The following is a 12,814-nucleotide window of genomic DNA, read 5'->3' on the forward strand; positions in this document are numbered from 1 at the left end:
CCATAGAGAGTCTTATTTTTGAAAGAACAACTAATCATACCCAAATTTATAAGAAGGGTGATTTGAATTCGACTGCGGGGAGTGACTATATTACCCTTAATTAGTTGATCTAATCATACTTCAATCTACGGGAAGTGAGAATCAGGCTAAATATAATGGATAAGCACACTATTCTCAATCAACTGACGTAACCCGCATTATTAATGACATGTCCGGTAGATGGTAAGATCTTTTCTTCACGTCTATTTCTGCAAAAGGACAATCTATGACCTCACCTGGGCCCCATGTGTAAATTACCAATTTGCTAAAATACTACCCAAACTTTCAAGATTACAAGTCTAATGTCCCTTTCAAAAAGGAAGCACAAAAATGACATCCAAATGGAAACTTCAAATCGAATGGGATGCCATATTGCGAATTGCACATCCAATTATAGGACCACTAATGGAGAGAAAAGTACATGTCATTGGTACACAGTTACGTATCATTTCGTGTCAATAATACAATATTAAATGTTAGTTTTCTTTTATATAGCAATTATTCTTTTCTTAAAAAAAAAAAAAAAAAAAAAAAAAAGTGGGATTGGCTAGTGGTTTTGTCACGATAGTCTAAAAGATCAAGAAGAGTCACAAAGACATTTCAGTATTCCCTAACCACCATCATGTTATTCATCAACACCAGGAATTGAACCATGACATGGCGTGTGAAATACAAATCTAAAATTCGTCCTCAATTACTGTGTCACCAATAATGATTTTACGTAGCAATTATGAGTGACACAGAATGTGATGGGGGTGTTATAAGCATCATTACGTAACATCTCATGCTAATTATATAATATTAAATATTAATTTTTAATTACGTGATATTGTGTAATTGACACAAAATATAACAACGATAACTAAGTCAATTTCCCACCAACGAGGCAACGAACATATAATTTCCCACCAAAATTAGGACCTGGTACATTTTCCACATCGCGGTACAACCCTCTTCAGTACAACGTACTACTCCATGCAAATGAATTCGCACTAAGTTTCAGACTTTGGTGTTTTTGGATATGTATACCCTTTAAGTTGTAAACGGATATTACCGACTTGCAATATTATAGCTAGCAAGCAAGCGACGGTGATGTCGGAGGCAAGAAAGGAGGAGGAGGAGGTCTCTCTGTCGTCTGCATCTTCTTTTCCGGATCTCAGAAAACGTATGTCAAACCCAGTATTCCCATCTCCTTTTTAAGGTAGTTTTCTCTTTGTTTTCAAAATTTTCAGATGAAAGTTCAGTGCTTTATTGCTCAATCTTTGTTCTTTGAATGGGGTTTTCTAGTTTCCATTTGATTTTTTTAAATTTTGTGGAGTGATTTGAGTTGGGTTTGATGTAAATTTTCCATCTTTTTTTTATAAAAAAAATTGACGTTTCTGTATGAATCTGAGACCAATTTCCACTTACAGTAACAGAATATATATAGCATGAACTAACTTGGTATATGTCAATTTTGATTAGGTCTTCAGTGTGTCTACTAAATTATCGTAGAGTATTCAATTATATAATCTGGTTTGATTTTAGATTCCTAATTTTTAGGAGCGATATTCTACTTTAAACTAATCTAAATTGCAGGTAGAGGGACTCGAATTAAGGGGCACAGCCTCTAGGCTCTAGCCAATGTTGCTATGCCCACGACCACGAGTGCTTAGATTTCCAGTTAAAAGTTACAAACACTGAATATAATTGACTTGATGTTTGTTTTGGTTTTGCTTGTAGTTGTACTACTAGTTTGAGTCTTGAAATTATGTCGAAAGCATCAATCATTTGTGTCCTCCGTGACTCTATGAGGTTGTAGTGCTAATTTTGTTGCACCTCTACGTAAGATCGTCTGAATTTGCGTCTTTGTTTCTGCTTTATATGTTCCTGCCTTTCTGCGTTAGACAAGTTAAAAGCTTTTGAATTCCTAATTACGCATTCAAATTAGATGCCTACATGAGCGTACTTTTTCGTTGTAAGATTGATTACAGATAGACAAGGTATGGCAGCAGCAGGAGCACAGACTGCATGGCAGCGTAGAGCAAACTGTTGTTTTGTCCAAGAAGATGCGAGGAGCGCTCCAAGATTTTCTTCCTACCCGTCGTCATCTTCCTCAAAAGCAGAATCTGATATTGCACCTGAGAACATCAAACCAGATTGCATGCCTTATAACCGAGGTCCTGAACTAGCACCCAACACCAAGTGGTGGTTGAACCTGGAACCCAACTGTGGGCCTCAGGAGGAGTTACTTACGAACAGCTAAAGTTCTGGAGGCTGAACTTGAAGTTTTGAATACCGGAATTGTTCATAAAACTCCCATTAAAAGCGACTATTATCAGTGCAACGGGGAAATTATGCTGGATTATCGGTTCATTACAAATGTCTGCCTGTTTCCCCCATAATTAGAGTAATATGCCATGTTACTGTCTGGGTGGTGGTTTTCACACTCCCGTTATCTCCTTCTGCTGTCATCCCTTTGTTTATGCTACTTAATTCTTTGATTTATTCAATCTAAAGGCTAGAGAAAAAGGAGGGGGGCACGGGGAGAAAAGAGGAGTGCGGAAATCACTTCCCTTCCTTATTTATCTCCACAAGCCTTGGTATTTTTCATTCATTTAGTAACATTTGGAAATTCAGTGATCTCAATTGGTAATCTGTTTCAGCAGGGATGAGGTTGAAACCCAAAATGATGTACAAGACGAACGAACAAAAGCCGAGCTATCGGAAGCTTTGTGTCACTCTCAAACGCGAGCGAGGAAGGCAGAGAAAGCAGCAAAGCAAGCCTATGCAGAGAGGGAGCACATAATCACTCTGTTTTTCAAGCAGGCCTCACAACTCCTTGCTTACAAGCAGTGGTTGCAGTTGCTGCAGCTCGAGAACTTCTGCCTGCAGCTCAATAACAAACACCCACCATGGTCCCCTTACAGAGGCAGGCACATGAAGAAGGGCCAGCGCAGGGCCGGAAAACGGGGCAGCAGACGAAGGTCCGAAATTAACACGGGCGTTGTTGCATTCGCGGTGGGATTGGGTCTTGCCGGGGCGGGTTTGCTCCTCGGATGGACAATGGGGTGATTGTTTCCAACCGTTTAAACTACTCTTCGTGCTTTGCTTACCTCTTATTTCGCGGATTGGATTTCACTTGACTGTCTCCGTCTCCATTGCATGTGCTCGGAGTAGAAGTTTCGTATAAATGTATCGCCATGCTATTAAGTATAGAAAAAGAATATGTTGATACTATTGTAGATTGATCTATATTAATCTATATTAAATTAACCCGCATTACAATACAATTTTATACACTACAATAACAATATTAGATGGTATGGTAGAAAGAAATAGTAATTTGTATGAGTATATATTCTAAAAATTAATTGATATGGGTCAACCATTCCTATTGATGATCAAATTTTTTTTTTTTGAATACATCCTTGAATTCATTCGGGACGTGAGCAAAACTCATATCGGAAAAGAAAATGGCCCATGGTTTCCCTTTATTGGATGACAATAAGTTTTGTTTGAAGAGACTTGTGTATGGAATGTCTTAAGTACGATTCAATTTGTTTTTAGATTTGATAATCTTGTAAATACAATAATGAACTTGTAGCTCAGTTCATTGTTTGATAAAAACATTCTCCCTTACATCTGAGATCCTGTTTGTAAGTACAAGAACATGTTTTTTTTGTACATAATATTTAATTATCCATAATTTAAGCATGTAATATACGCACACGTAACCACTAACCACCAAATCTTCCTTTGCACATGATAAATGTGGGATATTATTTTTTTGGACAGGAACGATGGACGACAGCCGACCTTATCGCTATCCGACGCTCAATCCGACTATCCAACGTTGAATCAACTACTTTTTAACCTGCCATGATTTTTCATCCAATCCAACCACTTGTTATCCAAAAAGGACACCCATTCAAAACAACAGACAAGCCAAACACTGTTCCATTGCTTTACGGAAGAGGAGCTCGAACTAGACCGACAGTGCCGTATTTAGTATTCTAACATTAGATGGTGCTAATCAAGATATGTTAGACACTAATCCGGCGGTGATTTGGAACCTACCTATTTGTGCTTAGATGGAGTTTAAGCAGGTTTAAGAAATTTATTATATATCAAATAAATAAGTGCTTATTTAAAAATAAAAAAAATAAAAAACTATACTTGTATTTGATAATATGGGTATATTATTTTAATTAGGTTATTTAACATATAACATACAAATTTTTGCTTTAGTATTTTAGTGAATGTTATAAGATGAAATTTTAAGTGTTTATGCGTTCGCAATACTTTACGAAATATTTTTCAAATGTCTTGTGAATTTATAATGAATTTTGAAAGAAATAACGATGTTAAACATATGGTATAAAAAGAGTTATATATTATCCCTTTATTAATTAAAATGTTAGGTGGCACAATTTGATTGGACAACAATTAAAAAAAAAGAAAAAGAAAAATGTGGAGTCGGTCACATGAAAAATGGAGAGAAAGTTTTTCTTCTTCATTAAAACCAAGGTCCAAGAATAGCAGAGCCATGTTGTCTTCCATGTGTTCCTTTTTGTCTGAAATTATATTTTCTTCTTAGTTCGAAGCTTCTGTTACCTAGCATTTGCACAATCAACCGTCATTGTGATCTTCTCTATACCATTATGTGGTCCTTAAAGATCCTCACAGACGCTTCTTCGGACTGCCACCACCTGCCCAGATCATTAGCAAAATTTACCTCCACCAAAGCGCACATTTAATACCTGAATCAAGGAGAGTCAAACTTCTAGAATATGTTTGTTGGACAATTTGGCTATTACTTTTGATCCTTGACCTTTTTTATTTTTAGGGTTTAATTACACGATCGACGGATTAAACAATCCCATAAAAAAGACGAACACAATTGTCAAAAGAAAGTGACAACGAACCCCACGAATTGTTCTTTACAGTAACAATTAATCATACGTGGCCAAAAAAGTAATAATTTAATTAGACAATTCGTTGACAAGTCAATTCAAGTCACAATTGGACCTAAGCTCATTACTGATAATTATACTTTGCAAATTTGAACCGCACTAATATTTTTTTTCTAACAATTAATTGTCTAATCCACTAACGCTGTCATTATACCCAAAAAATGTGAACAATGCCCATGTGCCAAAAAAAAAATATAACAATTAATTAATTAGATTAATTATGCTTAAGTCTTTGAAACTCAATTTAAGTCTCGTTAAATTTCTTAAAACTCGAAATGTGCCGCCTAACTTCTTAATAAACTCAAATTGCTTCTCACTTCACTCCTTATTGATCGAGTTTAAAGAGTTTAATGAGACTCGAATTGAGTTTTAGGGACATATGTGTAATTAAGCATAAATTAAAGGAAAAATTAATGAAAAAGATTTGAAAATTTTGAGTTTTAACAAAAGTAACAAAATAAAGGGTAAAGTGAATAGTATCATGATTGATTTTTTTAGTATAAAAATATGATTTTTCGTTAAAATAAACCGTACTAGAAGTTTTTCGTTAAATTTTTTTAAATTAAATGAACTATTACATTACATGCTAGATGCTTCCTATTCTCTTCTTATTGGGTGAGATTGTTGATTTTGACCCGATTCGGCACAGCGAAGTATTCTCCCCCACACCGAAACAACCGCTGATTATCCGCCACGTGTTCCCGCCAACCGCATCCTATGAGGACGCGGCCACATCCACCAAGCTAGCTGAACACAACGCAGACTGCTCCTCTCTCTCTCTCTCTCTCTCTCTCTCTCTCAAATTCTATCTTGCTCTTCCGCCCCCATTACGATGCCGTTTTGCGAGGTCGGGTCGCCGCAGAATGCCGCGGCGGACGCCAAGCTCAACGCCGGAATCAAAATCTTCTACAGAACGTACGGCCGCGGACCGACCAAGGTCCTCCTCATCATAGGTCGCTCATCTCGAAGATTTTCAATTTTTTTCTCTTTCTTTTTCTGATCGGATTTAATTTTAATTTTAATTTTTTACGAACTGGTTTCTGGCCGGAAATTTCTGGGTTGTTGATGGATTTTGCAATGGATGGACAGGATTGGCGGGGACGCACGACTCGTGGGGCCCACAGATACAGGGCCTGACGGGGTCCGTTATCCCCAATGATGACCAGAGGGCGGCAGCCGCCGATTGCTCCGACAATGAGGCTGGTTTTAGCGGCGGTGGCATCGAGGTGTGCGCCTTCGATAACCGGGGCATGGGTCGGAGCTCCATCCCCACCAAAAAATCAGAATATACGTGAGTTTTCATCACTCATTGAAAAAGTCAAATTTTTTTCAGCTCCAGCTAATTTCAAAGCATTTTGCATCGTCCGATGCCAACTTTTAGCAGAAAAATGTTTTCAAATGTGTATTTTGCACTTTTTGTTGGCCGGAAAATTCTTCAATTGAAAGATGAAATATAAATTTTGGCCAAAAAATGTAAATAAAAATAAAAATATATATTCTTTTACATCTTTGGTGGTGGATCCCGCCAATCAAAAAGAGAAAGTTAATTGGAATCTCAAATTTACGTCAGTTTTATTGGAGTAGAACACCCATTTACATGTTCCGGAAGTGTAAAATGGGATCTAAACATGATTTTTTTCATCTCTCCATCGGAGATGCTCTTACTGCTCATTTGGTGTTTGTTAAGCTCAATTTAGTGAAAAAGTTTGATTTTTTTTTTTTTTGGACAAACGATAGGATAAGTACATCAAATTTATGTAAACTACGAAGGGGAGATTCAAATTAGGACGCCGAGGATGGAGCACACTGCTCTAGCCCACGTCTGCAAAAGTTCGATTTTTATTGAAGATATGCAAAACGTCTTACTTACTTGTATTTCCCGAAAATATGGGAATCGAGAGCTGAGCTGATGATGTCTATTTTTCTTTTTGTTGCAGAACAAGAACAATGGCAAAGGATGCAATTGCATTGATGGATCACTTGGGCTGGAGAGAATCCCATGTCTTCGGGCATTCGATGGGTGAGTTAGTACTTTCTTTTCACTGAGGCTCGTTGAAATTCAGTAGTTTAAGTTAATACTTTGCTTTTGGCACTGACTGAAGTACAAATGTTTTGTTAAGTTTATTTGGATTTAAATTCGAATTCTTTAGTGTTAGACTCTTACTTGAATTTTACTACCACGACAGGAGCTATGATAGCTTGCAAATTAGCAGCAATGGTGCCCAGTAGAATTCTGTCGTTGGCTTTGCTTAATGTGACTGGAGGAGGTTTCGAATGTTTACCAAGGGTTTGTAGCTTTGTACATAACTTGTCATCGTTGTATCAAATTTACCTTTAACGTTGTTCTCAGCTGCCCATGAACTAGAAACTGTACTTCAGTTTACAGTTGAAGTTGAAGTGTTGTCACTGATATGTTCAATATTTTTCAGCTTGACCGACAAACAATATCCATTGCTGTCCGTTTTTTAAGGGCAAAGACTCCTGAGCAAAGGGCGGCTGTAGACTTGGACACTCACTACTCGAAGGTTATCAGCGCTCTCGATCTGTCGTTTTGCTTTCTCTTAACTCAACATCAACAATCAGTGAAAGAAAAACCAGTTAGGAATGGTGTAAAGAAGAACAACTCTCTCACACTTTCACTGTGTTAATGTGCAGGGATATCTTGAGGAACATGTTGGATCCAAAACGAGAAGGGAAATTTTATATCAAGTAAGAAATCCGAAAGGAACTACTTATTGAATTACTTTGATTTTCGTTTCATTATTGCCAGCAATGGTTGAGCTTTGATACAATTTGTAGTACAACATCCATGCTCTGATCTGGAACCTATCTCCAGGAATACGTAAAGGGTATATCAGCAACCGGGATGCAGTCTAACCATGGTTTTGAGGGCCAAATAAATGCATGCTGGACGCATAAAATGACGCGAATGGAGATTGAATTGATCCGCTCAGCAGGATTTCTCGTTTCAGTCATCCATGGCAGGTGCAGTCAACATACCATGCAGTGCCTCTCAGATGTCCTATTTTTTCCTTCTTGTATATAGTAGGAATGGAATTTGTGTGCCTACAGAAGGGCACCGGTTCATGTGTACATTTCCGACTCTCAAACAAATCATCTCTGAAAATCAAGTTTCTGTGTGAAATTTGTCAGTTTTGATTTTCCATCTCATTACATCACATTTCTTCAAAGAACCATCTTGACATTCATTAAATTGACAGGCATGATGTCATTGCTCAAATATATTACGCAAGGAGACTGGCAGAGAAGCTGCATCCTGTTGCTAGAATGGTAGATCTTCCCGGAGGGCATCTAGTGAGTCACGAGAGGACTGAAGAGGTATATTTTGCTTGTCATTAGTTATGAGATTTTATGGAAACATCTGTTATAAGATTCAATGATGCTTGGCGGTGGAAAGGAAATCTTATGTTAATTTGTACTATATATCAGGTAAACAAAGCTCTTATGGAGCTGATCAAGGCAACGGAAGCAAAGACTGAGCCACACGATTGGACAAATTTGCCCTGAAAAAAGTTCAGGTTAGCAAATTTAACCAAAACGAAATGTTCCTTCTCTATTGTGTATAAGACCATGGACCAAATGGCAGCATGCCTGCTGTATAGATGTCAATATCATCCGTGATTATGTGCTAATATATAGTGTCTTTTGCAGGGTGGATAGTTACAAGAATTTCGCTTATCAGAACTAGTACCGGAGAAGGGAGAAGTGTATCGTTCATGTGCAGTGTATTTGAAAAGCTACATCTTTTCCTCTTATACCTCTTTGGCCTCTTTACATTGGCATTTGAGAATGCAAGGAGAGCCTTCAGAACTATAAAACCAGCAAGAGTTGGACATGCCATCACATAAGCTGCTGCTGATCGTGAAGAACCCCCCACGTTTTGTTCAACTGGGGTTCATTGATTTTTCATTATATCGGCGTTGGTGAATGCTGTGTGATGTGTTCTTCCCGGAAACCGGGATTTATTAACAAGAAATGAGGCATTTTATACAGACATGTTGCAATCGGAGGCAGGAACGGAGAGAGATCACAAGGGCCAATATTTAGGCAGATCTCAATCCTCAATTCACTTGCAACATATGAAGATAATAATTTTATCCATTTATACCGGAGACAAACTAGTCTTTACAGATTGTTTCGACTGTTACTATATAATTTCAACTGTTCAATTTTTTTTCGTAATTTGAAGAAAATAAAAGGGAAGAGATCTTCGCACTCCCCTTCTTTTATCTTTGCACTCCTGCTTCTTTTTCTAGTCTTACGACTTTAGGATTGAATAAATCAAAAGAAAATTAAGAGACAAAAATACCTTAGGACTTCAAAACTGAATGAATGTAAAGGAGTTTTAACAAGCAATTATAGTATTAACTCAAAACCTTTGTATCATTGTATGTAAGAAAAGCTTACATGTATGGCATTTATTTTCAAACTAGAATAGTGCGTGACGATGAATTTGTTTCACACAAGTTATACTCACGCAAAGGGTAATTTGGGAAATTGAATTATCAACTAACATATAGAATCACAATTAACTAGAGCCAATACTAACACAAGAATAATAGACACGTACCTGAGAACGAAGAAGACATGATGACCATAAATAAAGATAGTCTTCTACTCTCACAAAACTGTATGCTTATGCTTTCAATGGGATTTAGCACATCTTTAAGCGTGAATTTGGAAAGCAGGGCCATCTGCAGTTGTGATCCTCGTCGCCCGGTTGCGCCGGATACCTCTCCTGTCCCTGAAGTGGTTCGCTCCGATTGCGGCCTCTTCATATCCACCTCTTAGGAATACAATAGATCTCTAAATAACTCATAATTATCCACAATAAATCCTCCACATTATTATTTTGAATGTTTCATATAACCTATCGTTACAAAACTCTATCAACTTAACTCATACAGTCACTATTGAAATAATAGTTATGTTTTATCAAAATCTTACATTGTATACGTATAACAGCAAAAATATTCATAGGATATACGTGCAGCAGCATCAAATGCTGGTTAATTTACCTCAAACAAACATATCATCTTACCCGAGATACACATGTCTTTAGAATCGATAACCGTTGTTCATAAATTTGAATTTAAGACCTCTTACAAATTGAATACTGAATGTCGTTAAACCAAATGATGACGTTATAGATGAGAAAGATAATGTACCTGGCCCTTGCATGCATCTGAGAAAATTTTGTTGTTTGCTTGGATGAGAAGAAGGTGTCAAAAAATGAGTGAAAGGAAGGTAGGTTTCAGGAGAGAGAGAGAGGGGGAGAGAGAGAGAGAGAGAGAGAGAGATGCTATTGTTGTGCTGAATAAGATGCCATCTCTCAAGAAACGGGAGTTTATTGGATAGTGGCATGGCTGATATACCGCTGGAATATACGCAATATATGCCTTTCGCGTCTAAAACCCCAAAAACCCAGTTTCTGTACCTTTCTCCCACCACTAGAAGTAGGGGTACTTCCGTCAGTTTAAAACTAAGAACGAAACCCTCCTCTACTACGTCGTTTCGTTTTGTTTTTCCGGAAATGCAGCGTTTAGTTGGTCTAGAAGACTAGAACCCAATAAACCCCAGCGAGACGCCCTGCTCATCGTCTCCAACTTCTCAGCTCCACAGAACCATGGCTGCAGCACCTTCTGGCACGACAATGGCAGATGCCCAAACCCAGTGGGAGTTTAGCTGGTCTCTCTCTCTCTCTCTCTCCTTCCTCTCGTATATACCGATATCTATTTTTCTCTCCATGTTTTTCCGTTGAAATCTCTTTACTTTTGTAATTAAAGTCAACAGTTTCACCTGGATTTTTTCTAGGTTTGATTATTTTCCTCTTTCAACCCCTCAGGAACCGAAAATTAAAGATCTTCAGTTGATTTTTTGATATGGGTTTGTTTCGATTTGTAAAAAGCTCTTATCTCTATGTATATTCCTCATGAATTTGCTTTCTTGAGAATCTGTTTGAACCAATTGCAGTTTATAGTCTCTGATTTTCGAGTTCCTAGTTTCTTTTCGATAATTTTGCTTCTTGGTTAATGTTTGTGTAGCTTATATGGTTGGTTTTATGGTATTTCCACTCCATTGGATTTCTCTACTGTGTGCTCCCCATTGTTGTTGTCTTAATCTTGTGTGTATGTGCTGTAGCTTACTCTTTCGTGTTAAAACCGAACTCATCTTGTTCGTTGCAATATACAATACGTGCAATAACCGATGTTCATCATTCAGAGTGTGAAATACATCTCAAATTTTTTTGTAAAAGTTGAATTGCTGCTATATTTCGATATTTCGCTTCAGTGTTAGTTTTTCCAATTTTGGTTGGAGCTATTCATAGGAGCTGATGAGGTTTTAAGCTATGTTAGGGAGTAGTTCTAGAGCTGTTGGTGAGGTAGCTAGATCCAAATATGCTGAGGCGAACCTTGTTTAAAAACGTTGTGCATGGATTTTGAGATTACTCTAGATATTTTTTTGGAACAACTTGAATTGAAAAACTGCAAGGGGAAAACTATGCATCAAGGACTACGGGAGTATGTACGGTTGGATGGCCTGGTAAAAGTTTTACGAGGGCTGTTTCTCTGCGAAGCAGAGATCATGGATTCAACTGCACAAAATGGGTGTATCGGAGATGAAAATGCTTCGTTGGATGTGTGGGCACACGAGAAATGATAAGATTAGGAATGAGGATATCTGAGGTAAAGTAGGAGTAGCCGAAATTGATGGAAAGATGAGAGAAAATTGGTTACGGTGGTTTGGACATGTGAAATGAAGGCTTACTGACGCTCCGGTTAGAAGATGCGATTACGGGACAGAGGTTCAGGGCCGAAGGGGTAGGGGAAGACCTAGGAAGACTTTGGAAGAGACTCTAAGAAAAGACTTAGAGTACTTGGATCTAACGGAAGACGTGACACAGAACCAAGTGCAATGGCGTTCTAGGATTCATATAGCCAACCCCACTTAGTAGGAAAAGGCTTTGTTGTTGTTCTTGTTGTTGGAATCTATCTGCCTCTGTGAATTCTTTAGCCCACACAGTAGAAACATTGTCATTAAGAAAATGAAATTCTATGTGCAGTGACTTGGAGGTAGATTTTGAGTCCGAGGAAAGTGCTTCCATTGTCTATGCAACATTAGCTGTTGATAAGGAGGTGATGCTTCATATGTTAAAACTATGTTTTGCTCAGTTCATAACTTCATATCGGTTTGATTGTTTTCGTATCTGATTCCATATGTTACTGCAGTTGCAACCAGACAAGGTGAAAAGGCAGATGTCAGTTTCCAACTGCAAGCTTTCCGTGTAAGCATTTCCGTTCAATAAAATTAATTTTCTGAACTTTTATTATACTTGGTAAATCGGCTACAAGAAAAATCTGCCGAACCCGTGGTGGTTTTTATTCTTATGTACAGGCACTTCGAGGCTGTTGAGGCGAGATTTCTTCGAGCATCATACAGTGCTTTGTTAGATGCGTTGACACTCGCCACGAAAACAATTGAAGAATTTGGAAATGGATTGGAACTGTGAGCAGTTAGCTTTGCTAGTTTTTCAATGAAAGGGTTTGTAACACAATTATTCAAAGCATGAATTGTAGTTTGATTACTTGGCATACGACCTATAGCATTCAGCAATATGCTGTACAAAGCATTTAAACGCGATTTATATGTCGTTGGATGTACAATCCCTCGATTGAATGCATTATGCTACTGAACCCCATAATTTATGATTGCTTATGAAGTTTCGGACAGATTTGGCAATTTTCGAAGGCGCAATCGAACGACAATGTATTTCCTCTCGACATAATAGCTTTGAGAAG

At 37.8% G+C, this 12,814-nt stretch overlaps 3 protein-coding genes across 5 annotated transcripts; all 3 read left to right on the forward strand.

The window, feature by feature from the left end:
* Positions 1–1,002: 1,002 nt before the first annotated feature.
* On the forward strand, positions 1,003–3,300 carry LOC108866348. 3 transcript variants are annotated; one of them, XR_007251268.1, is made up of 3 exons: positions 1,003–1,240; positions 2,002–2,402; positions 2,688–3,300. XR_007251268.1 is itself a non-coding variant. In XM_048565664.1 (2 exons), exons 1-2 carry the CDS (start codon positions 1,132–1,134, stop codon positions 2,282–2,284), a joined length of 345 nt encoding a protein of 114 aa, XP_048421621.1. In that variant the 5' UTR covers positions 1,003–1,131; the 3' UTR covers positions 2,285–3,300. The 3 variants fall into 3 exon arrangements, 1 of the variants encoding a protein (XP_048421621.1); XR_001952224.2 differs by having other exon boundaries at positions 2,013–3,300; XM_048565664.1 differs by having other exon boundaries at positions 1,003–1,204; positions 2,013–3,300.
* Positions 3,301–5,735: 2,435 nt separating this feature from the next.
* Positions 5,736–9,244, forward strand: LOC103940165 (putative carbamate hydrolase RutD). Its single transcript, XM_009350249.3, is given in 11 exon segments — positions 5,736–5,947; positions 6,084–6,285; positions 6,932–7,014; positions 7,181–7,281; positions 7,424–7,519; positions 7,650–7,703; positions 7,831–7,979; positions 8,216–8,333; positions 8,445–8,516; positions 8,518–8,533; positions 8,667–9,244. Coding segments are annotated over 11 exon segments (1,209 nt in total). The 5' UTR covers positions 5,736–5,826; the 3' UTR covers positions 8,864–9,244.
* Positions 9,245–10,545: 1,301 nt separating this feature from the next.
* Positions 10,546–12,753, forward strand: LOC103936563. The gene is made up of 4 exons (XM_009346411.3): positions 10,546–10,703; positions 12,079–12,151; positions 12,245–12,300; positions 12,411–12,753. The coding sequence occupies exons 1-4, from the start codon at positions 10,642–10,644 to the stop codon at positions 12,523–12,525; spliced, it is 306 nt and encodes a 101-aa protein (XP_009344686.1). The 5' UTR covers positions 10,546–10,641; the 3' UTR covers positions 12,526–12,753.
* Positions 12,754–12,814: the final 61 nt, after the last annotated feature.

The sequence above is a fragment of a genome, unplaced genomic scaffold, assembly GCF_019419815.1.
Source record: "Pyrus x bretschneideri cultivar Hongxiangsu unplaced genomic scaffold, Pyrus_bretschneideri_v1 Contig4, whole genome shotgun sequence".
Classification (NCBI taxonomy): Eukaryota; Viridiplantae; Streptophyta; class Magnoliopsida; order Rosales; family Rosaceae; genus Pyrus; species Pyrus x bretschneideri.